The sequence below is a fragment of the Sminthopsis crassicaudata genome, chromosome 3, assembly GCF_048593235.1.
Source record: "Sminthopsis crassicaudata isolate SCR6 chromosome 3, ASM4859323v1, whole genome shotgun sequence".
In the NCBI taxonomy this organism is placed as follows: domain Eukaryota; kingdom Metazoa; phylum Chordata; class Mammalia; order Dasyuromorphia; family Dasyuridae; genus Sminthopsis; species Sminthopsis crassicaudata.
The window spans coordinates 557,067,706-557,095,093 of NC_133619.1; the positions used below are offsets into that span (position 1 = coordinate 557,067,706).

A 27,388-nucleotide genomic window follows, 5' to 3' on the forward strand; every position below is an offset into this window, starting at 1 on the left:
ACAGTTTCCCATATCCTGAAAGCCTGTCCTCCCGCCCTTCTTTGCTCTTTGAATCCCTACTCATCCTTTTACAAAAGCCATGTCCTTTATAATGGTTTTCCTGATATTCCTATCTACAATGACCTTTCTCTTTTAGCTAGATTTTTGCTATGAATCTCATTTATCATGTTCCATTTTACTCCTCCTCTTTTGCTTCCTTCTCTTCCACTACTACTGCTAATTACTACCATTACTACTACTACTACTACTACTACTACTACTACTACTACTACTACTACTACTACCACCACCACCACTACTATTACTACTGCTACTATTAATACTACTTTTTTCTCCTACTACTAGTACTGCTAATTACTACTACTACCATTATTACTATTACTACTACCACTACTACTACTACTACTATTACTACTACTACCACCACCACTACTATTACTACTGCTACTATTAATACTACTTTTTTCTCCTACTACTAGTACTGCTAATTACTACTACTACTATTATTACCATTACTACTACCACTACTACTACTACTACTACTACTACTACTACTACTACTACTACTACCACCACTACTATTACTACTGCTACTATTAATATTACTTTTTTCTCCTACTACTAGTACTGCTAATTACTACTACTACCATTATTACTATTACTATTACCACTACTACTACTGCTACTACTACTACCACCAGTACTATTACTGCTAATTACTACCACTATTTCTACCACTATTTCCACCACCATCACTAGCACCTCTACTGCTACTAGCCAGCTAGCATTTATGTAGCTCATTAAGGTTTGCAAAGTGCTTTACATATATTATTTCATTTGATCCTTATAACAATATATCTTTGGAGGAAGGCACCATTATTATCCCCATATTACAGGTAAGGAAACTGATGCTGAGACAGATTAAGTGACTTTCTCAGGATCAGACAACAAGTAAGTATATAAGGAATGATTTGAACTCAGGTTTTCCTGACTGTATCCACTGTGCCATGTTGCTGGTTATAGTTAATTGTGTTCTCTCTCTAGACTATAATCTCTATGAGGGCAAAGACAGTGCCTTCTCTAATCTTTATTATTTCTCCTCAGTGTCTACCATGTAGCTCTGTACCCAGAGGGTATGTATTATTGCCACTGTCCCCACTGTAGCTGGGAGGTACTATGTGTTTTTCAGTGTATGGGGAGAAAAGGTGTCTCCCTTTATATTCTTATTCTCTATTTTTTCAGGGCTTCTGATCAACACCACGATGAGGCAAGCTTCTGTCACTATGCTCTGTAAATAGTGACTAGGAGAAGATTTTACTTGAGAAGTAGTGAGACCAAATTCCCCTGGGGCTTGAGGGGAAAGGAATGAGGGTGAATGAGGATTGAACATCCTCATCACATTTTCAGACCATATGAAACTGAGAAGATTAGCTAGTACAGCAGATAGTGCTGAAAAATATCTTGACAGGTTGGAGTACTGGGCTACATTTAGCATATGAATATTAATAACATGAAATTAAGACTATTAATTGGAAGTCTTTTACTTGGCTATCAAAAATCAACTTTACAAGTGTAAGATAGAGGTGTTATGGTTAGAGGAAGCTGATCTCAAAAAGATCTGAGGGTTTTAGTGGGTAACAAACTCAATATGAGTTAGCAGAGTGATGTAGAAGCCAAAAACTACATTATTGGAGGTATAACTTTCAGGATTAAGGAAGTGATGATCTCGCTCTATTCTGCTCTTATCAGACTTCATCTGGACAACTATTTAAGAAGCACATTGATAAGCTGGAGATATTTAGAGGTCAACCAAGCTGGCGAACGGCCTTGAAATTATGTCACATGAAGTTCATTTGAAGGAATTCAGGGTTTTCTAGCATAGGAAAAAGAACTGGGGGTAATGTAGAAGGGCATGATTATCTGCTTACATCTTTTGAAAGGGTATCATGAAAAGGCTTACTCAATTGGTCCCAATGTGCAGAAGCAATGGATAATGAGACAGATTATAGAGAGAATTCATGTTTCATTTAGGGAATAGAGAAGATGGTTTCTTGGAATTTTCTGGCTATCATTCTATCACCTATCCATTAATTGATTACTTCATAGAATTTCCACACTTAAATGGACCTTCAAGTGCTTTGCCTTTGATCAACAAATCAAGAGAAGTTGTATAATAAGGGGAGGAAATACAGTGCAGAGTGATGTTCAAAGGGACAAAGGACTTTACTGCATCTGTTGAAATGGCATATTATAAATGACAAGAAGAAAACTGACTGAATCTGCTTCACTCTGGTTTCCTCAATTATAAAATAAAGTACTTAAATTAGACAATTTCTCCTCTTAATACTATATGAGACTTTGATTTCATGACTTTGAGTCCAGAAGACAGTAGCAAGGAAATTAAGACAAAACCTGAAGACCAAGTAAAGGAAGAAGGTGATCATTATTTGAATTGATGATAGATTTTATAGTCCATTATAATTCATGTCATTACATCTGTTTAATTTACTCTCCCCTGTCATAATGTAAATGTGGAAACTAAAGCTCAGAGATAAAAAATTACTAGTGCAAAGCTACACAACGAGGTAGCAACAGAATCCATTTCAATCCACATCTCCTGAATCTTAGTAAGTATTCTTTCTACTGCATTATGAAGTCTAAGATTATGATTATAAACAAAGGTAATTCATAAGAATTGAATTTATAGTATGATTTAAGTTTTATAAAATGCTTTACAATGTCTCACTTTATTCTTATATTATTTGTTATTATTCTTATATATCACATTATATTATCATATACAGACATTTTTTACACATGAGAAAACTGAGGATCAGGGAGATTTCAGTGACTTACTCGTGGTTATGAACACAGCAGTGTCAGAAATGGGATTTGAACTCAGTTTCCCCTTGGCTTGAAGTCAAGTGCTTTTTTCTACCACACCATATTGTCTTTCCTAAGTTTTAAAGCAATCCCTAAATGGCTAGTCATCTAGGAATGGGAAGCTATTTTAATGGGATATTTGGAATGATGCACTGATCCTGGAACCGGAACTCAAACAATTCCCAAGGTTCTCACTTAAAATGCATTCCCTCTAACCCTAGAGCTTCTGACTCACCTCCCAGGCATTTTATTTTGTGATCATTAACCTCTTGGGAGCCCGTGGTGTGACTAGTGGGTTCTCTATCCATAGTAACAAGGATAAACATCTGTTTTATATTATTTATAAGTCAGAACAATGAATTTTCAATAAATCATCTTTCCTAAATCAGACACATTCCATTCCACTGACGTATGTTCCTCTCCAGGATTTGTTCTGTGACTGGCTGGGCTTCTGTGCAACTATAAACTGTTTTTCATGATAAATGAAAAAAAAAACTTTTCATATACAGTTTATTTAACCTTCTTACATGAAGAACAAGGACTTCTCTGTAGGGAATTATGGAATTGCTACTGACTCATTCAGTAGATAAATGACAATCCTTCCATACCCCAAGAAAGTATTGTGGGGTATTGAGAACCCCAAATATTAAAATTTTACAGAAATCTAGAGTTCTACAACCAATTCATAAAAAATCCAGTTCATACCTGGCCAATAACTCCCTGTTCAACATCTCTCACGTATGGGATGCTTCTATTTGAACATCTCCATTATCAAATAAAATAGAATGTGAGCTATTTGAGAGAAGAGATTATGTCTTTGCCTTTTTTTGTATCCTTGGTGCTTAATACAATTTCTGTCATATAAGTGCCCAATAAATGGTCATTAATTTACTTCTAAAATATTTTGAAAATCTTAAAGTGTTAGATTCAGAACCTATATTAATGCCTGACAAATCATCGCTTAGTCTCTTTTAGATAACTGAGATCAAACTCAAAAAGGACTGGTGGTCACTAAACTGTACATAAAGATCCCTTTAGACCACATATCGACCTAGTTTTAAAATGTAATATTACCTGTTTTTTTTTTTTTACTGTATTTTAATTTGCTTGCTAAATATTTTCCAAATGCATTTTAATCTGTTTCAAGCTATGTTTGGGAGTGATGTGGGCTACATGCAACCTGAGGGCCATGCTTCTCACATTTCTGTTCAAGAAATTCACTTATACTTTTGGACAGCTTTAATCACTAGGTGATATTCCCTTACACTGAGCTGACATTTACTTATTTATAACCCTCCCATCTATTCCTCAGTTCTGCCTTTTGTGGCTAAATAGAACAAGTCTGATATCCTTCTTTCACATGACAATCACCAAGTCAGCCATCCATCATCCTCTCTTCTCTAAGCTAAGCTACCCTAGTTCTTTCAGGTAATCCTAGAATGACTTCCTTATCATCTTTGCTGTTCTCTGCCAATTCCCACAATAAAACGTGGTTCTCAAAATGGAATATAATACTCCATATATTGTCTGGCAAAACCAAAATACATCAGATCAATTATGTTCCTTATTGTGCACACTCTGACTTTCTTAACACAGCTGAAGATTTTTACTGACAATTTTTTACTGTTGATTCATATGATATGTGCATAATACTTCCCAGACTTCATTAATTCTCCAGATCTTTTTCACACTGTTGTCTAGCTATATCTCCCCATTATGTACTGATAACTGATCTCAACATAGTATAGGGCTTTACATTTTTCTCATTAGATTGTATGTTCCTTAAGAGCAAGGACTGTCTTTTTCCTCTTTTTTGTAAGCCTGGAGTTTAGCATAATGTCTGGCATATAATAGGTATTTAATAAATATTTATTGATTGATAACTGATCTCATACATTTTGTTTATTAAATTTGACCCATTAGTCTGTCGAGATCGCTATCACTGTTAGAGTTGTGTCACTAACAATATCTTCATTAAGTCATTTATAAAAGTCTAAAACAGCAGAGGGACAAACTTGAGGCATTGCATTAGAGAAATCTCCAAGTCGGTGTTAATATATTAATCATTATTGTTTGGGTTTGGCCGTTTGACTAGTTCAGAATCTATTATTACTTTGCAGCCCATATCTCTCTGTCTTGTCATAAAGATAGACATTGTCAAGCATTTTGCTCAAATTTAAGTAATACTTTATGTGCTAAACAATTATAGCTATCCAAAAGGGGAATAGGCTGCCTCAGCTAAGAGTATGACATGGGGCAGGCTGAGGGAGGTCCTAAAATGTGCCTGAATGATTCAGATTGAACTGCCCAGGGAGTCTAGGGGATAGAACCAGCATTCTGGCAGGTTGGAGAAATAGGCATGCTAAGGAGGTGGCAATGAAGAGTGACAGGTGGGGCTGGCGCCTGTCAGAGAAATGGATTCAGGAAGGGGAGACTGGAGGAAGAGGCTAATTCCCATCACTTATGGGGCTCTTTTCAATGCAGAGAGCCAGGCGAGAAAAAACATTTGAGGGACAACACCTCATAAATCTTGCAAGTCAAGAGCCCGGGTGGCTGCACATTAATATCACCTGGCCCTGGGCAGAGGTGGAAAATGCATGCTAATGCACCAGAACTCTTTCCAACACAGTTTAGTCGAGGGTACATTTCCTTTTTTCTCCTCTTTGGGATAGCACTATTCATCTCCTTGTATCTTAGAGGAGACTGAATAGGAGAAAATGATTTCTAAATTTTCAAAATCTGAAAGACTCATAGGATAGAGGGATTCGACTTGGTCTCTTTGATCTCAAAGCACGGGGTAGAAGATGCAAAGAAGCAATGTTGATTTGAGGAAAATCTTAACAATGGGAATTATCTAGAAGAAGATTGGGCCATCTTTTACATCCTAAAGTAAAGTAAGTCCATTTACCCGGTATCCTATGGAAGAGAGTCTTACTTAGGTAAGAGTTGTTGGAATAGGGTTCTTTCCAATTCTGAGATTCTACAATTTACACAGGAACTCCAGAGCCCAAAATAGCTGGAGATGAAGTAGTTTTCCTTTCAGAAAGCAGAGTGACTAATTCTAGACTGGAAGTTCTAAAGGTAGAGTCCATGAACTTAAAAAAGCATTGATAACTGAATTTCAGTATAATTGGTTTCCTTCATATCTTATTTCACACATTTACACTTCTGAGAAAAGGCCATAGGCTTCACCCATCAGGGTCCATGACATAAAAAAAGAAAGAATTCCTTCTCTAGTCACATCCTAGAGCCATTATCTCTCCATGGCTTCCATCTCCCCCAGATTCTTGCAGTGAACAAACACATTTGGCTTAGTGCCTCCAATTGTTCAGGTTTAAGATTTAATTTCTAGACCACCCAGGGGCCAGTATTTAAGGACTCTTGCTTATATATTGGTCCCAACCACTGTTGACATAGGTTTTGATTATATCTTAAAAGGAGAACACCCATTGTGTCCCATTTCAAAAATGAAGTTAAAAAAAGCAGCCTGCTTACTTGTTAGTCACTGCTTGCATGAACTCATCAATCAACTCGTCATACTCTTTCCCACGTACACGCTTGTGCTTCAGTCCAATATATAGAGGGTCTTTCAGCAGGGCCTGGAACAGACAAAATTCTGTTTTCAGTGAATACTTCCAAGCAGGGGTTTTTACAACCCTAGCAAGAGTTTCTGGCCCGTCCATTCCCAGTTGCATCCAGTATGGGTTCTTCCTATCTGTGGAAGCTGAGTAGTTGGGTGGGTGGTTAGTATGGAGTAGGAAAATAGTGGGAGAATAGGGTACCATCAAGCAAGAAGAAAGCTTTAAATCTAAAAGGGATTCTGGGGGACTTGATTCATTGAGTTGGCTCCAACTTTGTCAAGACTTTGCCATTTCTCTAACCCAAGGCTCTAGATTTTGGGTCAATATAGTTGTCTTTGTTGAGAACACCAACAAGAAATTTGAGCTTAGTACCACCTTGGTCAACTATTCGAAGGCTTATATTATATATTCCAGAGGCCATCTAGTCCAATCTCTTCATTTTATAGATGAGGAAACTGAGATCCAGGGAGCTAAAGTGGCACATAGGATCCAAGGTGGGACTAGAACCCAGAATCTCTGACTCCAGAGACAGTGCTTTTCCACAACAAAATTCACTCTCTATTTGAAGACCTTAAGCAAGAAGAACCTACTGAGATAGCCCATTACACTTCCGGACTAATGTTACAAGTTTTTCTCATTTTCTGGTCTTAATTTTATCATATGTGAAATGAAAGACTTGGACAGAATGATAACTAAGATTCCTTTCAGTTCCAAATTCCATTGACTTATGAACCAAAAATGATATTGTAAATATGATATAGCTAGCCCAGAGTACAGTGGGATAATTGCTTCCTTGATCAGGACATTGTGTTTATAATGACAGCCTAAGACATATTTGCTTTTTTTGGAAGTTGTGTCATACTCATTGAACTTTCTGCCAATTAAATATCATTGGCTTGCAATATCACTTTCTGAGCCATTGTGGGGGCACCAAGTTCTTGAGCAAGGGGAATTATGGAGTAGGAGTGCTGAATAAGGAAGTGAAGAACTCAAAGAGAAATAGTGAGACACTGGAGAAAAACAGATTCTTATATAGGGATTAGAAAATGTGGGTTTGAGTTTTGGCTCTAGACTTCACTTTATGGGTACCTGTAGGCAAACTTTTACATTTCTTAATCTTAGTTTCTTGATCTGTAAAAGGGATGGAGACAATCATATTACTTAGTATATTGGGTTAGGAGTAAAACCCACCAAAATCCTTAATGAATAGAAAGAAGCTGTTATTATTATTATTTCACAATTTTTCTCAGGGTCAACTCTGGGCCTGATTTTCATCTCAAGAGTATTATGGCTTCTTGTGGGATTTATTTTTTGCCCTGCTCTACTTACTTCTTTAAATTTTTAAAAGAACACAAAAGAAATTCAGCTAGTTAAATGATCTCTATTACTTGACACATGGTCTGTCTCTCCTGAGTTTTTATTTCACCTTCTTCTTTGATGAATTAGTCTAGAAAACCTGGGGAAAAAACCTGAAATTTGCTTTTTATTTTTCTTTCCAACAGAATCCCAAGCAGCCAGATTAACTCCTCATTTCCTTTCTCCCGGTCTCCATGCAAGTTCCTTCATCTCTTTAGAGAAAGGGTTCTTAACCTGGGGTCTGTGAAGTTAGAAAAAATATTTTTATAACAAAATTTTCAATACAATTAGTTACTCATGTATTTTATTTCAAGTTTTAAAAACATTATTCTGAGGGGGGATCCACAGATTTTACCATGAACCTTATGACATAAAAAAATATTAGGAATCCCTGAATCAGAATGGAAGATGCCTCCCAAATTAAAAAACACTACCTCTCTCCTGCAAAAAATCCCAACTCTTAGTTTTTATATTAGTATTGTAGTATTTATATACAAAATCCAGGGTCTTACTAAATGTAGCGTCCTTTCTTCTTCCTATGATCTCATCCCAATCTTATGAAGTAATTTTTTAAACCTAAGAAGATATAAGAAATGGCCCTTCCCTTTTGGTGCAATTCATTATACATGTTAGTACTGCATTTGTGAGTTTGTAAAATTGGACTATGAACAGGTACTTATTTACTTCTCTAGGGATCAAATGATTCTTCCAGTTTGTGAGCAGAGAGAAATGTTTAATTGGAATCAGCTGGTATCATCCTATATAGCTCCTGTCCACCTTGCTAATGAGTTGAGGAGGATAGCAGCATCTCATTCCTCTCCTACTCTCCAAGGCAAAAGTCTGAGTTCCAGGTTAGCTCACTAAGAGAAGTGAGAAGAAGAATCAACATTGCATCTCAAAAGAAGATGAAAAGATTTCTCTTCTGGCAGGGAAGTTCACATGTTATTTCCTTTCTAAAGATAGCATATCCAGTCCATTCATCTATTCAACAAACATTTAACTATGTACTGTGTGCATGGCCCTTTTTGATGTGTTTAGAAAGCTATCCACTTTCTGATTTATCTAGATCTTTGCCAAGATCTCTGAGCTAATCTCAGAAAGTTTGTGATTGATATAATTCCTATTCCCAGTGTATTAGCAATATAAGATGCAAAGCATCAGTAACTATACTCTTAGTATTACATGATAAATGCATCGGGGAGTTGCAAAACAAAGTATTATGTGACGTCTAATGAGGAATGAGAAAAATAATGAGCTTATTTGAGTTTAAAGTACTAGAAGAACATTCAGGTGAAGCAGTTTAAGAAGTGGACCTGAAACCCACATAAACAGAGATACTGGTTTTAATTTCAGATTTAATCTTTGATATTTCATAATTGTGCTGGGCAAATCACTTAACCTCTCTGGATTTTCATTTCCTCATCTACAAAATGAAGAAGTTAGGGTAGATGCCCTTTGAGGTTTTTTTCGATTCTATATTTGTGATGCTATGATACAGAAAGCATAAGAGGAGAAAAGAAAGCGATCAAAGACAAACCCTTAGAGAGGCCATTTCATAAAGTTGGCATCCAATGATGGCTGGAACAGGGAGATCTCAGGAGAAGATTTCCAGGCCCTGTGATTTGAATTCTATAATTTTTCTAAATGGTTTTATTTTATCTTATTCTTCTTAGTGACTAGCATTTCTCAGAAAAATAAACTTGAGCTTTGGTTTCAGGGGAAAGAAAAAGGGTTGATGAAGATGAAGTCATTAGAGATTAGGTCTAGAAACATTATCGACAGCAGAAAGAACTCTTAAACAGCTCTGGGGTGATGGTCTTCGCAGGAAAATCTTAGGTAAGCTTGATTCTAAAGTTGGCCTACTGCCTTGGGTTATTTCTTTCCCAGAGAGGAGTTGATAAGACACAATAGACATCTGTACCTGCTACTATTATTGGACCTTATTCTTTTTCTTCTGGCTCCTTACCTTTTTCCCTGACATCTTTTTTCATAGCATGTCATTGATGCTTTTAAGAAGCAATCCTTGGGATGAGTATGCATAGAATATGGTACCCAAACTTCAAATCATAGAATGTTAGAGCTGAGAGGAAACTCAGAGACATTTTAGTTCAATTTTATATGAAAACTGAAGTCCAGGGTCAATGATTTGCTAAGATCTGAGTTAAATGGCCATCAGAATAAATGCTAAAACACATCTTTTAATTCTTTAAAATAACATTTTGTATAATCCCTATTCCACTGAAATATTTATTGCAATTTTTTTATGGGAGCAAAAAATTAAAAATGTCATGGAATATTACTGTAAATTACAATGTATACCAAGAATACAATGCAAAATGAATTAAACAGAAGCAAGAAAACACTATATGCAAAGCAACAACAAATTTCCCCTTCTTAGGACTGTGTAATCATAATATTCATGCATGACCCTGAAGAAAAGACATGAGAATAGATCTTCTGGGGAACTATAAATGAGTAATATTTCCCTTATGCTGTCAGACTTGGTTAATATGTTGGTTAGTTTTACTTAAATGTGTTTCTTTTTATTCTGTTAAGGGATAGTTCTTTAGGTGGGCTAGAGATATGTATATAGCAGTGGAGACATTTTTAAAAAAACCATCAATAAGAACAAATGATCTCTTAAAATTTCTTTTGGAAAAAAAGGTTTTTGGAGACAGTTGACAGAAATTCATTTATCATTCAACAAATATTCACAAAGCTCTATTTACATGCATTGTGCTAGGTTCTAGTAGAGACATAATTCCTTTGTTCAAGTATTTTAAGAGCTGTCACTTGGAAGACTAATTAGGCTGCTTCTTCTTGTCTCAAAGATAGATCTGGAAGCTATGGATGGAAGTTGCCAGGCAATAGATTTCAGCAGGATATAAGGAAAAACTTGACAATTGGTTGGAGCTGTCCAAAAATTGGAATGAACTACCTCAACAGATGGTCCTATCACACAAGTCTTCAAGGGGAAGTAGGAAAACAGTTATATAGAGGAGAAACTGGCTCAGATATGGATTAGAATAGAAAGTCTCTAAAGTAATTTATAACTCTGGGATTTTATAATTTTAATATAAATTATACCAAGTTCCTATAATAAAAGAAGTTGTATTCTAGGAAGGAGAGGCATGTATGATATGTGTGTATATACACATATATATGTATACACACATACACACACATACATATATATATATATATATGGCAGCATTTTCTTTGTAAATTATAGTGTTAAGTTTCTTAGAGCATTAAGAAATTAATGGCTTTCCCAGGGTTACAGTCAATATGTATCAGAGTCAGGATTTGAACCCACATTTTCCTGCTTTTCAGATCAGCTCTCTTTTCAATATATCACTCTGCCTATATAATAAAAATTAGTTTAAAATAAATGTATGAAGAAATATCAATTGCTAGGAAATCTTTCCTTATATCAAGCTTAAATTTTCTCTTTGTAAATTCTACCCATTGCTCCTAGTTCTATTCTGAGGTGAATAAATCTTAATTCCTTTCCAATATGATAATCTTCAAGTTTTTGAAGATGGTCATTATGTTCTCTATTCCACATCTTCTCTTCTCCAGGCTAACTATTCTAAGTTCTTTCAATCAGTTTTAATATATCATAAATTCAAGGGATTTTATCTCCTAGCTTGTACTCTACTGGATCCTCTTCAGCTTATCAATAATACCCTTCCCAACATGTGGTTCCAAGAACTGAACACAACATACAGATATGGATTTGACAAGATGAGGGTAAATAGAGTAGGACCATCACCTCCTTATTCCTGGGAACCACACTATGAAATTATTTTTTCTCTTTCATTCATTTTGGATTAATGTTTTAGTTTATCATATCTTTTTTGAATCCTTTCTGTCCTACAGTGTGGCAACTTTCCCTAAAAACTTAGTTTTTTATGCAAATGCATGTCATCTATACATAAATCAAAGTCACTGATTTTTTAAAAAAGTCAAAAAACACAGATTCCTGGGAGACACCACTGCAGATTTTTCCACCTTGACATTGAACCATTAATGACAACTTTTAGGGTTTGTCCATTCAACCAGTTCCAAATCCTCATAATTTTCTATCACCTAGTCCATATGTCTTTATTTTCCACAAGAATAGAATGAAATAATCTATTAAATATTTTGCTAAAATATAGATAAATATTATTTACATTATTTTGCTCTTTCAGTTTTTAACTTCAATTAAAAATGAGATAAAGTTAGTCTGGGATGACTTGTTCTGACTGATGTTATATTGGCATATTGTGATAATTTCTTTTCAAGTTGATCAGTAACCATCTTCATATTTTATTCTCAATTTCTTCCAATAATAAATCTCAGAGGATATCATTTGTAGACTATTTTCTCTGCCTTTAAAAGAATCAGGACACTTGCTTTTCTTCAGTTTTGTAGTACTTTCCTATATTCTATAACCTTTCAAAGATCTTTGACAACACAGTAATCATAGACATATTTGGTCAGAATTTGACAATGTAATCAATATAAGCCATATTAATTTAATTCAGTAAGAGTTGCTAATTGCCTTTTTACTATCTCATTAATTACTTTGTGAAGCAGAATTAAATTGAGCAAAATATACTTAGTTTCTATTGTTGGTTATCATTGTCCCATCTATACTAAACAGCAGTTTTATCCCTTCTGTGAGCTTCTTAGAATATGTTAAAAGAAAATATTTTTTAAAAAAACTTCATTAGTCTCACCAAACTGATTTCATTTTGAGTTTGGCCCTACTCTTATGGAATCGCCATGCTTTTGCATCTGTCATCTATTAACTTCCCTTCTTCCTACTTCTATAGATGAATTTTCAAAGTTTGTTATTCCTTGTAGGGCTATATTTGTTTCTTTAGGTAATTGGCTTTTCCCACCCTCATTCTTTCTCTTTGTGCTTTCCTAGTGTTTTTAGGATTTTATTTGAGAACTTTTCCTCCCTTCAGTGTCACTTTCCTTTATGGAATTTTAACCCGTGGGATCTCTCTTGCTCTTTCTGTCAATGTTTTGAAACCTGATCTCAAATCTAGAGAGCATGCTTAGAGTGTTCCTGGATTTTGTGTTCTTCTTCACCATAAATTAAAAGATGGAGGGGCTACTTTCTGATTTTCAGTACTTTAGACAGAAAATTTTTCACTAGGTCTCTTTAGGTATATTTCAAATCTAGACAGGAGACTTAGGTATATTCCAAATCTAGACATGATACTATTATTCCTTTATTTCACGCCATGGTTCAGAAGCCCAAATATTATTTTCAAATACTATCTCCTTCATCATATGTTTATTTGTCACATCTGGCCATGTCTTTAGAAGCACTTGCCTTCCACCAGAGTAATACTGATAAGAGCACCAGTTTTTCCTCATAAGGTTTTTAGTTTCTTGCCCAGGACTTCATAACCTTTAATAAGGTTCCTCTGGCAATATGGCAATATCATTTACCCCTATGTGAATCATAGGAAGTGAATAATAGTCATACATTTTAATAAGTTTTGGGAATTTCTCTGATTTTGACACAAGACCTTTATTTTCTTATCAGTTTGGCAAATAATTCCTTCAGAATCCCTTAACAGAAAAATGTTAACTACTATCACTTCTCTTTCTTTCTTTTGGTCTTTAATGGATAAGCTCTCCCTTGAAATCACCTGTAGAGCCACGTCAATATTTTTTGTAGGGCAAGTAACTGCTTCGTTAGTGTATAATTCTCTTTTCTTTGAAAAGATTTTCATAATTGTTTATTAAATCCAAAGTGTTCAATCGTCTTCTCCTCTTCTGTGTAAATTTTCCCACCCTTCAACCTTCCAATATGTCAGGATTCACTTCTCCCTCTTTGGATTATTTTTCTTTTTGGTTTTTATTTCAAAGTTATTTTACCATTATTTCAAACAATACTTCACTTAGGTTTAAAAAATCTCTATTGGTGTGTTGATTCATTTTATGAGTTTAAAAGTTATATGTATAGTTATAGGCAGAGCAAGAACTCAAGCTTAAGTCTTGACTCCTAGTCCAGGGATTTTATCTTTTTATTTTATGATCTTTAATCCAAAGTCAAGTCTATCCGATCCAAAAAAAAATTTATTAAGCACCTATTATATGTAAAGCACTGAGCTAAGTGCTGGGGAAAATTCTATGATTCTGTAATTGTGAGCTTTTTGAAAAGAAGGTCAACTGCAACCTTCTGTAATAGGGTTTAGAAAACATCAAGCATACTTCCCCAGTCCCTCCTCTTACTGTCCCAGGTTTCTTGTGTTTCTTTTTGGGCTATTTCTTAAGATTTTTCTTGCCAAAGAAAATCTACAAACTAAAATGGTTTCCCCCAAACCCCACTTCACCTTACTTGCCAGATCAGAATGTGGTATATTCATGCTGGAAATCAAATGGATCTTTTGTTCTAGAAAAATATTTATTGAACATAGCAACAGCCACATCAACATTTTCTTATTTGGAGAAAGGTTCTTAGATTCAGGAATCACTATGAGTAAGCAGACCAAAGCTCATGGGGTGGTCACAGGGATAGGATTTAGGGGAGCAAGTTCTTTTCTCTCCTTCAATATATTTAAAGCATAAATGTTGTTTATATTTCTTCCATCCCCAAACTCAGTTAAGTTCTAGGGTAAAGGAATTCTGGGAAGACTGATAGAGGGTGTCTTTCTGAGTAAAATCCATTATGAGTGACCCTGGCAAGAATATATTGGGGAAGTAATCACTAATGACTAATATTGATCATGGAATTAGAGCTTGAGCTGATAGTATTAGAAAAACTTCACAGTCTTTCTGGGCTACTACCAGAATAGGCTAAGGGAAAGAGCTGGCCAGCAAAGCTCTGAGAACTTGACCTGCTTGTACATATGTCAGGAGAATTCATACAGAATATAATTACATGTAATTACATGGGATAAATGTTGGGCCCTTTGCATTTGCAAAGACATACTAGAGAGATTCTCCACTCATGATTTTCTATTTCTATTAGATTTTCTATTTTTAGGATCTACTAGAAAAAAATGCTATTTTTTCTTTTTATTTCAGGATACAAAATGCACAGCAGAGATTTTTAAAAATGTTTTTCCTTTAAGTCAAACAAGTTTCTTTCGAGATGTCTTTTGTATAGTTGATAGTTTAAGTATTTAAACTTGTTGTATTACTGAATACTACTCCATTAGGATATACTCCCCCAGCTCACACTGTTGCTGGCCAATTGGGTTCCCAGAGGGATGACTCTTACTGTTCTGGAGGGGCTAGGGGGTAATTCAGTGAGTACCGATCTTCTAATCTAAACACTAGCCTACAAGCCCCCAACAGTTTACTTCCCTTTATCAATCAGCCAGTGTACTCAACTAGACCTTTACCAAAAGCATTTACTCAAATAGCATAATTTCTCCCTCAATTTCAAAGTCTAGATATAAACTAAATCCCCAGGTCAAGTCTGATTTGCAGCATTTACTAATTCCAAGGTATAAACTGAAGAGCAAACTCTACAGAATTGGTTATGCTAGATTCAACACATCCATAGCTATGGTTCTATAGGAGTTTTTTTCAGCAACAGCCCTCAGTTTTGTTGTCTTGTCATTTAGTTGTATTGAACCCTTTGTGATCCCATGGACCATATCATGTCAGGCCATGGTCCCCTCCACTATTTTTCAAAGTCTGTCCAAATTCATGTTCATTGTTTCCATGATACTATCTATCCATTGTAGATGCCATTCCTTTTTCCTTTTCTTTCAATCTTTCCCAGTATTAGGGTCTTTTTCAATGAGAAGACTCCCATCTTCTTATCATGTAGCTAGAGTATTTCCACTTCAACATTTTACCTTTTAACGAGTAGCCTGCATTAATTTCTTTAAGTATTATCTGATTTGATCTCCTTGCTATCCTAGGGACTGTAAATATTTTTCTCCAGTGCCATAATATGAAAACATTGATTCTATAAAAGTCAGCTTTTCTAATAGTCCAACTCTTATACAATACATTACTACTGGAAAAATCATGGCTTTGACAATATGGACTTTTGTCACTAGGTAATATTGTTATTATTTTTTAGTACACAGTCCAGATTTGCCACAGTCTTCCTTCTAAGGAGCAAGCATCTTTTAAATTCATGACTACAGTTGTTATTTGCAGTGATCTTGAATCCAAGAATATAAAATTTGACACTGCTTCCATTTTTTTTTCTTTTCGCCAGAAAGTAATGAGACCAATTTCTATGATCTTAGTTTTTTTTTATATTTATTATCAAGAAGCTTTACATTACCCTATTACGCCTCATCAAGAGGCGTCTTAATTCTTCTTTAGTTTCTGCCATTTGAGTGGCATCTTTTGAATATATGAGAATGCTGATATTTCTCCTGGAAACTTGAATTCCAGTTTTTGACTCATCTAGTATGGCATTTCTTTGCATATAAGTTAAATAAATAAGGTGACAATATACAGTCTTGTTGTGCTTATTCTTTTTCCAATCTTAAGTTGTTTCATGTTTGGCCTAACTGTTGCTTCTTGACCTGCATACAGGTTCCTCAGAAGCCAAGAAAATTAATGTGGTACTCAAATCTCTTTGACAACTGGACACATTTTCTGGAACTATCTTGCTTTATCCATAGTTCAGAAACTATGGAGAATTTGGTCTTTATTTTCACTGCCTCTTTGTAATCCTGTTTCTTAGGATTGTTAGTGTATATTTCACCTCCTCTACTTCTTTGGGAATTTTATTTACATGAGTGACTAGAGGCAGTAATATAAATGCAATCTATGACTTGGAAGCAGGATTCACTGTCTTGCTGGCCTCTTCATAGGCAATTTTGGTAAATATGCAAGGTTCCAAAGTCCATTTTGCATCTGTATGCTTTCCTTTTTAACTTTTCAAAGTCTCAGTCTTTTAAATCTCTTTAGCTTTAATGAAATCTTACTTGGGCATCCTATCTATCTTCTCCAGGGCAAACACCACAAATTCATTGCAAAATTTCAATGAAAATACCTGAAAATAACATGAGAGATACCAGGATGTCTGTTTTGGTAGATGTTACCATTTCACAGAACTCACACTGGGAAGATAGATTCATTCCAAAATATGATGTACCATCTTTACTACACTAATCTTTACTACATACAATTACATAGCAGATATCAATGATCAACATGACTGGCTTTAGAAAAGTTCAGCACCAAAAGGCAGACCCCAAGTAATGAATCGTTAGGCTACAGTAACTTATGAAATACTCTACTGAAATTTGGGGTAGAGGGACTGAACCTGAGTGGGTAAAGGGAAATCATTTTGTAGATAAGGCTATTGAGGTTTACTGAAGATAAAATGAGATACTCAAGGTTACATGACTGATAAATGTCAGGGCTAGGTATTTGGACTGCAAATAGGATCCTCTCCATTCTACGGCTTTAACATGGGTCATTATTCTCAGATCAGCTGGCACTACATTGGGTCTGACTGTTGCATCCCATCTCAAGGATTTAAACTAGCCTGAGGATTTTGTCTGCTAGTTACCCAACCTTCCATCACCCATGAAGAATACCATAACTATGATCTCTTTCAGTTCTCTAGCAAGAACCCTTGGCATGGGTGGCAGAGAGTGACTTCAGAAGACAAAGAGCAAAGAAGAAAAATAGGAAATAGGAAAAATAATAATAAGTGGAAAAACAAAATAAACAACAGGACAGTGACTGGTGTGGTTTCTCTAGGGAGGGCCAGGTGAGCCAGAGACCGGATATTTTGAAGGACTAAAATGAGTAATCAGGGAAGGACTCCCTTCCTTTCAACCCTTTACCTCAGGAACTTAGTCATGGGACTTCCTAGTGGGAAATCCCTTCTTCATGAGTTGGCTGCCCTGTGTGTTTATTATTTTAAATTCTTTCCTTTTAAAACCCTTCTGGCAGGTAAAATGGACTCAAAGTTTCAGGGCTCCTAAGGGCAGATGTTTTTCCTCAAACAGGAAATCTATGTGGGATTTTTTTCTGTGGCTTTTGACTAAGGTTCTTCTCTTGTTACCTTATGATATTTTTTGAAAGCACACATACAATTAGGTTATTATGATGCTAAAAAATAATTTCAGGACAAAACACATACATAACATAAATAACCTCATAAGTTGAATGGCTATGGGGTGGAAATCTCAAGGTCAAATTTTTTCAGTAATATGAATTTTAGGAAGACAATTCAATTCAATAACTTTTATTAATCATGTAATAAGCATAGTGCTAAACACACTGTATTAGATAAGTTTTTATTGATTGAAATTAACTGACTTTGTGCAAGACTATGTATGCATATTTTAGTTGTATATTTTGGGCATAAAGAAAAAGAGAGGAGAGGGTGGGGAGATGATAGGGAGGGAGGGAGAAAGAGAGAGAGGGAAAAATGGAGGAAGGGAAGAAGAAAGGAAGAAATGAAGGAAAGAAAGAAGTAAGAGAAGAAGAAAGGGAGGGAAAAAGAAGAAAAAAAAGAGTCCTTGATTTTGAAGAACTTACAGTTTACCTTGAGGTAGAATGGGAAATATAGTACATATATGGATAAATGATTATGATATAATTTGAAGAGGAAGAAAGCATTAGTAACTAGAAGGTTTCGGTGAAGACATAAAACTCAGCTGAGCCTTAAAGGAAGATGGAGATTTGAAAGGTATATGGTAAAGAAGGGCATTGCAGGCATGGGGACATGACTTAAATAAATACATGGAGGCAGACAATGGTACCCTGATTTGGGTCAAGAGCTAGTAGCCCCATTTAGCCCAAATGTAGAGAGGGTAATAGGGAAGGAGCATTGTGAAATAAGATTAGACTGGTAAGTCAGAGACAGATTATTTAACAAATTCAATGCCAAAAAATTTTAACTTAGATGTATCAGGAAGTCGCTGAAGGATTTTGAGCCTGTGTGACACAGTCAGATATGTGCCTTGGGAAGATTAGTTTGGCAGCTATGAGAATAGATTGGAGACTAGAGAATGAAGATCAATTACAAGGTTAGTTCAATAGTCCTAGTACAAACTAATGAGAGTCACAACCAGGGTGGTGGTTGTATAAGCAGAGAGAAAGGGGATGAATATGAAAGATGATGTGGAGATAGAAACCAAAGACTGGCCAGTTATGCTCTGTTTTATGTGAGGAAGTCAATCTGGATAAGGTACATCCAAACAGAGCTGCTGCAAAGTGAATCATTATTCTAAATTGCACTGTGTGAGGTAGAAATATGGAACTTTGGGAAAACTATTGCACTTGGATTCTGGACAACTGAAGTTGAAGTCCCAGCTCCGCTGCTTACTAAATATATGCCTTAGGCTAGTCACTTTGCCATTTTTGGTATCAGTTTCCTGATCTGTAAAATGAGGAATTTGGTGGTCCCTTTTAGCCCTGCCTGTGATTCTAGTTCTTGCTTTTGAAAGGAAAGGAAGAGAATAAGCATTTATATAGCTATTACGGGATAGAGAAGGAAATGGCAAACACTCTAGTATCTTTGCCAAGAAAACTCCAATTAGAGTCACAACGAATCAGATATTACTGAAATGACTGAACAATATGTGTCAGGTACAGTGCTAAGCACTTTTTTTTTTAAACAACTATTACCTCATTTGATCCTCTAACCAACTGTGGGAGATGGGTGCCGTTATTATTTCCATTTTATAATTGAGGAAACTGAGATAAATAGAAGATAAGTGACTTAGCTAATAGCTGTCTGATGTTGGATTTTAATTTAGGTTTTTCTGACTCTATGTCTAGAGCTCTCTCTATTGTACTTCCAGCTTTCATGAATCCATTCTGTAAGGGAATAATCTCCCTCATTCTATTTTGACTGCTTCATGAGTTTGGATTTTTGTGCATTGACTTTTTTTTTTTTTTTTTTTTAATGCTTGAATGGAGTCGGAAGAAAGCACCAGACATTTGGTTATTAAATCACTTCTGTCTGGGACTGAGCAAATCACCTTATTTATAAGGGTTAAATAAAATGGAGTTCCCTAATATCTTATCCTTTCTAATGAGTATATCCTCATAGGACCAGGGAGAAAAGAATAAAGACAAGGATGAATATGGTTCTGAGACTTCTCCACTCCTGCCCACTACTCCAACTACTCTACTCTAACTACATACACATAGAAGCTCTGAAGGGAGCTCAAAGGTCATCTAATCAAACCCATATCATCCTCTTTCTAAATGATGGGCTCGTTCTCCACTAGTAGATTTCCAATGATGAGAAAGCTATCTCCTCCATGCATTCCATGACACTTTTGTACTGCTCTGATTGGGGCAGCTAAATGGTATAAAGGAAAGATCGCTGGCTCTGGAGTTAAGAAGACTTACCTTCCCGAGGTCAAATATGGTTTCGGACACTAGTTATGTGGTTCTGACAAGTGATTTCCCCCTATTTACCTCAGTTTCCTCATATATGAAATGAGCTGGAGAGAGAAATGAAAAACCATTCCAGTATTTTTGCAGAGAAAACATTAAATGAGGTTTCTACCTTCCATCCTTTTCAGTCACAACTGAAAAAATAACTAAATAACAACAAAATTGTTAGGAAGGTTTTTTTTTTAAACATCAAACCTCAGAAGCTATTTAGTCCAATCCCTTAATTTTACAGATGAGGAAACTAAAGCACAAGAAGATTTAAGAAACTTGTCTAAAACATAAAAAAAAAGAGACATCAGAAGCAGGATTTGAATACAGATCTGATTACAAGCCAGTACTCTCTCCACTGTACCATACTGCCTCCTTTTCTGAGACTTAATTTCCTCATCTGTAAAATTAGGTATAAAAATAGCTATAGGACTCATCTCACAGAATTGCTGTGATGATCAAATGAGGAAATGAATATGAAGAACTTTATAAATATCAGATAATATGATGCAAACAGCGTGGAGTGATGGAAGAGGTAGAAAGTCAAAATTCTTAGCCTAAAGAACTTCATTGAGAGATGATTCAGATCAATTCCAATAGACTTGTGATGGAGAGCACCATCTGCATCCAGAGAGAGAACTATAGGGACTGAAAGTGGATAATAGCATAGTATTTTCACTTTGTTGTTGTTTGCTTGGTTTTTTTTTCTTTCTCATTTTTTCCCCTTTTTTGATCTGATTTTTCTTATGCAACATGATAAATGTGGAAATATTTTTAGAAGAATTGCATGTGTTTAAGGATTTCTTGCTGTCTAGGAGAGAGAGGAGGTAGGGAGAAAAATGTGTAACACAAAATGTTGAAAACTATCTTTGAATGTATTTTGAAAAATAAAAAGCTATTATTAAAAAAAGAACTTCATTGATTTAAAACAAAGCTCTCCAAGAGGACCCAGTAGTCTTGAAAGCAAAATACATCCAAGTGTATATGTGTATGTATGCATATTTATATATGTATATGTGTGTGTGTGTACATATATGTATATATGTTTACATTCACTCCCAAACATTTTCACAGAGGACATAGTTAATGATCTGAGAAAGAGGGCTCATACTCTAAAATTAGAGCTGGATGATTAGCTTCAATAATACAGAGGATTCTAACATTATTATTGTTCTCTCCCCTTCTTTATTCTTGCCCTTATTTCCTTCCCCTTCTCACTTTAAATTTCATGCTTAAGAGGCTGTGGTACTGGATCCTATAACTTAGGTCCACTTTCTGTGTCCAAATGAGGCTCAGGTTCTATCTGTACTCATCCAACAAGCTAACCAGGAATTCCATCCCATTTCTTTTTCTATTATTATTATTATTATTATTATTATTATTATTATTATTATTATTATAGCTTTTTATTGACAGAACCTATGCATGGGTAATTTTTAAATATTGACCCTCGCAATCACTTCTGTTCCAACTTTTCCCTTCTTTCCCTCCATCCCCTCCCCTAGATGGCAGGCAGTCTCATACATGTTAAAGTATATCTTAAATAATATATATGTGTGCATATTTATACAGTTCTCTTATTGTACAAGAAAAATCAGATTTAGAAAGGTAAAAATAACCTGGGAAGAAAAAACAAAAATGCAAGCAGTCCACACTTATTTCTCAGTGTTCTTTCGCTGGGTGTAGCTGCTTCTGTTCATCACTGATCAATTTCTATCCCATTTCTTACCTGCCTGCTTTACTTTTGGGCTTCCTTGATATATCCATCATGTCTCTGGAAATTCATTATTGGGAAAAACTAATCATCCTTGAAGATCCCATCAGACTTGATTTTCCACCTTATCCCTACTCTCTGCCCCTCCAATTGGAGTGTGGAGCCATAAACCCTAAAACCTCCACTGAAGGAGGGAACTCCATTTAGAACATTTCATTTCTAACCTGGCTGCTCTATTTTGAGACTTCTCTGAGATTTTCACCGTGCTTCCATATTGGCCACCTTCCCCAACCCTCCCTTACCTTCCTCACACCCTTTGATTTTCAGCCTCCTTTTCTCTTTTGTGTGTTGTCTTTTCAATTAGATTATGAGGGCTGGGCCTATCTTTTGCTTCTTTTTTGTATTCTCAGTGCTAGTATTTGGCACAAGGTGGGAGATTAACACATGTTTACTGGCTGATTGTGAGATATGAAGGAAGGAGAAGGGGATTTTCAAAAGAGAAATGTCGATCATAATCCTAGGAATTAGATCTGGAAAAGACCTTCCAGAGAGATCATCAAGTACATTTATTTCATTTTACAGATGAGGAAACTGAGGCTCAAATGACTTGTTCAAGGTAACTGATCCAGAATCCCAAGCCAAGACTTTTGACTATAAATCCAGTGCTCTTTCCATAGATTGTTCCAGCTGGAAGGGACTTCATAGATGTCTATATTCATATCCAACATGCTCTTATTAGGTGCCTTCTCTGAGCCAAGGAGGTCTAATACAACCTGTTTATTTGACCAGTGAGGAATCAAAGACCTAGAGAGAAAAAGTGGCCAATTCAACATCCCCCAGCTATGTAATTTTAGAATCTGGGATAGGACCTAGGTCTCCTAACTCGTAGTTCAGACATTTTCTGCCAAACACACTGCTCCCCCGCCCCGGATCATTGGCAATGACAGTACAATTGTTCTTTTCTGTACTCCATTCTATAGCTAAAGCCTAAATGATTTAAACTCAGCCCACAGTGCCCATGTCCCAGTTGTGCTCCTGATCCCCTGAATTTCTCTATTTTTTTTAAAATGGGGAATTACTAGACCTCAGTTGCTGAGTTCTGCAATGTAGCTGACCATATTCAGAGATGTGGTATTTTTTATTGAAAAAAATATCCCTGCAGATGTCTATATTGGCAAGGAGTCGATGGCCAAATATCATATCTTCTGAGTCAGAGTCATGGGGACGGAAACTGCTAACAGATGCAAAGCCATGGCTTGTCTAAAGCTGAGGGCAGCCAGCCTCCGGACAGATGCCTGAAATTAATTAAGTCCAAACCACCTGGAAACCTTTGTGGCTGACATACCATCAGTTCCAAACAGTCCTCCTATGAATGTGTCACATTCACCCCAACCACAGGAAAGCAGGTCTGTGCATGTCAGGCTGAGATTTTTTTGATCCCTTTTGGTGTTTTTTATGCCAGTTCTTCAGTTCCCATGACCAGATTGCTAAATTCATTTTGGTAAAAGAACCATGCTAAGCTTGGATGCAAATGTTGCGATCATGTCTCTTCTCTTACCCTGCCACAATAGCTCCCTTATCATCCTTGTCCTGGTGTTTGAGTTTCTCCTATTAGAAATTAATTCTTTTGGGAATGAAGTTAGAAGGTATCTTATAGGTGAATTTTCTCATTTTAAAAAATCTTGGCCTTCACATCTTCCCCCTTCCCCCCTCCTTGGGACTGATTTGCCTGAGAGAATAGGGAAGGGCTTTTATTGTGCTATTGGAGGTAGGAAGGTCAGAAGGAAGAATAATTTTCGCACCTAAGAGATTAGACCTTTGCAATAGAGGAAAAGGGGGGGCAAGAAGGATGGAGGGAAGCATATGAATGGGGTTGGACTCTATGGAGGACAAGGGGTTTATGGTGGGCTAGCCTAGGTCAGGGGAACAAAAAGACTCAGAGGCTTCACTGTGCAAAAGACTATAATGAGAACAAGTGACCTATACATCATTTCTCTGCAGAAAGATATACTTAAGCCTCCAGGATTCAAAATTATTTTTAAAAAATTGGATTTGATTTTCCTTCATATCTTCTAGACTTTTCTCCCCTAAACCCTGGTCATTATTTTCACTATTCTCCTGGATAGCCATATGTGATGAGGTATTATACTATACCTGAAGACAAAAATACAAGTCATAGATCATAAGATCACAGACCTAAAACTGGAAGAGAACTTACAATTCATTTAATTCAATACTCTCATTTTATAGTTAAAAAATTGAAAATCAGAAAAATAAAGCAATTTACCTATAATCACACATCGAGAGTGAGGATTTGAACTCATATCAAAGTACTCTTTCCACTGGATCATTTTATACGTTATACTATTTTGTCCATTGGCACTAGAAATTATTCATCTATAACTATGATTCTTCATGCATCAGACATGTCTACATCTTTCTTTTATATATATTACACATAATTTCATTAAACATTATAGATCTTGAAGGGCATTGTGAATGAGCAGCTGACCTTAAGGTCAGGAAGGTCTGGATTCAAACCCTACTTCTGACATATAGTAGCTCCAAATAAGCCACTTCAGCCCTTTGTATCGTAGGTAATACTGTAAGATGCAGAGCAGATACCAGGTCTCATGTTTATCAAGTTCCCAAGTTCAACTGCCAAGCCTCCAAAAACAGGCCAAAACCAACTATGAGCATCATTTCCCTTAAAAGCTCTGGACATCACTCATCAATATTCCAATTATCATCTAAAACCCAGTTATCCTTCCTTTATATTCCCCATGTATCATATTTAAATTTTATTCTTCCATATTCCCCAAGATTCATTTTTTCCATACAATTAAACTATGATTCTTCCATTCACCCTGTGTATCATCTGTTTTGTATATTTATTCTATGATTTCTCCATAGATTTGGAAGTTCTCTTTTTCCACTATTTTTCCATATACTTTGACTATGTTTATGCCTTGGATATTTTATTCCCAAATACAACCTATTTCTCTTTTCCCCTTCCCTACTCACTCTTTTTGGTGCTGTTTATTTGGGGATTCTTTATTTTGGGGATTCATCTACTTTTTCATGTGCTGGGTCTCTTACCTCATTATTAGTGCCAACATCTAGCAGAACTGGGAGACAGTGTTGTGGATTTACTCCACCACATGCAGTATACAGTGCGAGTTTGCCCACTGGGATGCCCATACCATAGCAGCCTAGATCTCCAAGTCCCAAGATGCGTTCTCCATCTGTCACCACCACAGCCTGAAAAACAAAACCCAGGCACATTGAGTTGGGAAGATACACTTATTTTATAAGTTGTGGCAAGTTAGATATTAAAACTGAACCCTCTGTAACTTTGTTGGAATGTGATAAGACTAAAGAATTTCATTAAATTTCCCTTTAAAAAAAGTAATTCCATGATTCTTGGCTGGCAACGGGGGAATTCCACAGAGGAGAGATAACTGAAGTACACCTGGACTGCATTCCAAATCACTGTTCCCCAGCAAATGCTATAAAGAACTGAAATCACCTCAACTGTTCCTGGTTTTTTTCATTTTGGATGATCTTTGGGGAAACCAATCAGGCAGAGAGTAATATTTGATCTTGGCTCAATCTTCTGTCATCTTCATTTAGTTGCCCAGGCCTATTGATTCTATCATTGCACATTCTCTCCCAATCCCCCTTCCTTTAATCCTGCTCCCATCACCCTACTTCAGGACCTCATTACCATTTACCTGCCCCCCACTCTCTTCATATCCAATCTAATCTTCTTATCACTTTCTGAATAATCTTCCTTAAACCCAGCTCTGTAACATCTTAAGTCAAAACTAACAACCAACCAATCCTTCAGAAGCTCTTTATTCCCCTGGGGGAATTTTGAATTTATTTCTCTGACCTTTAAAGGCCTTCAGAATTTGATGCTGCCTTTTGGTTCTAGATTCAACTCATTACTTCTCTCTACACATCTTGTACTTCCTTTATTCCAAAGTAGAGTGCTCTCTGCACTCTGAACATACAGAAAAATAGTGTGAAATAATTGATCAAATACTTTTCTAAAATCTAGGTAAACTACATCCACAGCATTCCTTTTTTAGGCTACTTTGAACTCTCCAACCTTTGTGATTTTGTCCAAGTGTTCTGTGCCTAGAATGTTGTCTGCTTCTTCCCTTGTTGACTTCCAATATATACTTTAAAGCCCAATTAAAATGCCATAATCTCCAGAAAACCTTGTTTGAGCCCTCTATCAGAGAGAGCCTTTCCTTTTGAACTCTAGTTTATATTTTGTCTATAACTCTCTAAAGCATGTAATATATAATATTGTACTTTACAATGCTCTATTTTGGGATACTTATCCAAATTTATAGAATATCCAGAAAAGAATTCCTCAAATGCTTTCACATAGTACAGAGTAAGTATCTGAACTATCATTATTGTCTTGGTGACAATCCAGGGAAAAGTTACGAGTGATGGTGAAGTTTAAGGTGTGATCTCCATTGTGGATGGCTAAGAAAGAGTGAAGATGGAATGACAAAGGTCAACAAACCAAGAGGCCGTGGTGTTTGAGAGATCACCAACATGAAAGTTGAGGGAGAATTCAGGGAGAATGATAGCAGGCCTTAGCAGTCAATCAATAAAAATTTATTAAGTGTCTACTATGTGCCAGACAGTGTTCTAAGAATTGGGGATGCAAAGAAAGGCAAAAGATAATCTCCATCCCCATGGAGCTTGCAGTCTAACAGGAGAGACAATGAATAAAGAGAAGCTTAAAAGAAGGGGAGAGAATCTTGTATGAGGGAATGATGAAGTCCAGGGGAGTGCACATTGTGGGAAATGAAGAGATGGGTGTCTTGTCAGCTCTCCTTAAATGGAGGACCTGGAAGGAGTTCTTTGTCCACTCTCTTCCTTCTCCAATCAAAGGAAAGAAGGGACCACAAGAGCAAATGTGAGATTCAAAGCTAATGTGATCTTGCAAGATTATGAAATTCCAATAGAGCACCAATGAAGTCCAGAAGGATGAAGCCAGATGGGGAATGAGTGTGTAAGACAGAGACATGTAATCCAAATAGTGAAGTGACAGGGAAAGGAAGTATATGGAACTTTATACATTGTAGTCACAAGGCGCAACATAATCACAGAATCTAGGCTGTCTTTGACTTCTAGTCCAACCTGCCCATTTAAGGAATTCATTACAATCCATTTGACAAATGTTCTGTCTTTTTTTGAAAACTTCCAGAGCAGGGCAGTTGCTACCTCTCAAGGTCAGGAAGTTTTTGCACCTTCTATTCATTGCTCCTGGTTCTTCCCCTGAGATCAAATAGAGCAAGTTTAGATTGTTTCAACAGATTCAACTCTTTAAAGATAGATCTAATTTCTGTGAATCTTCTCAACATTCCCAGTTCCTTCACTTGAACCTATCTATGATATTCATGGGTACCTTTCACTATTGAGATTGCCCTCATCTGGACAATCTCCAGTCCATCAATGCCCTTTTTACATTGTGACATCCGGAATT

General features: G+C 36.1%; 1 protein-coding gene across 1 annotated transcript in view; it reads right to left on the bottom strand.

Moving 5' to 3' along the window:
* Nucleotides 1-27,388, bottom strand: part of ME3 (malic enzyme 3) — a 279,762-nt gene that overhangs the window by 58,879 nt on the left and 193,495 nt on the right. Inside the window, exons 6-7 of the mRNA XM_074304676.1 lie at nt 24,976-25,137; nt 6,379-6,482 (exon numbers count right to left, since the gene is read on the bottom strand). Coding sequence (XP_074160777.1) covers nt 6,379-6,482; nt 24,976-25,137 — 266 coding nt within the window. The remainder of the gene's footprint in view (nt 1-6,378; nt 6,483-24,975; nt 25,138-27,388) is intronic.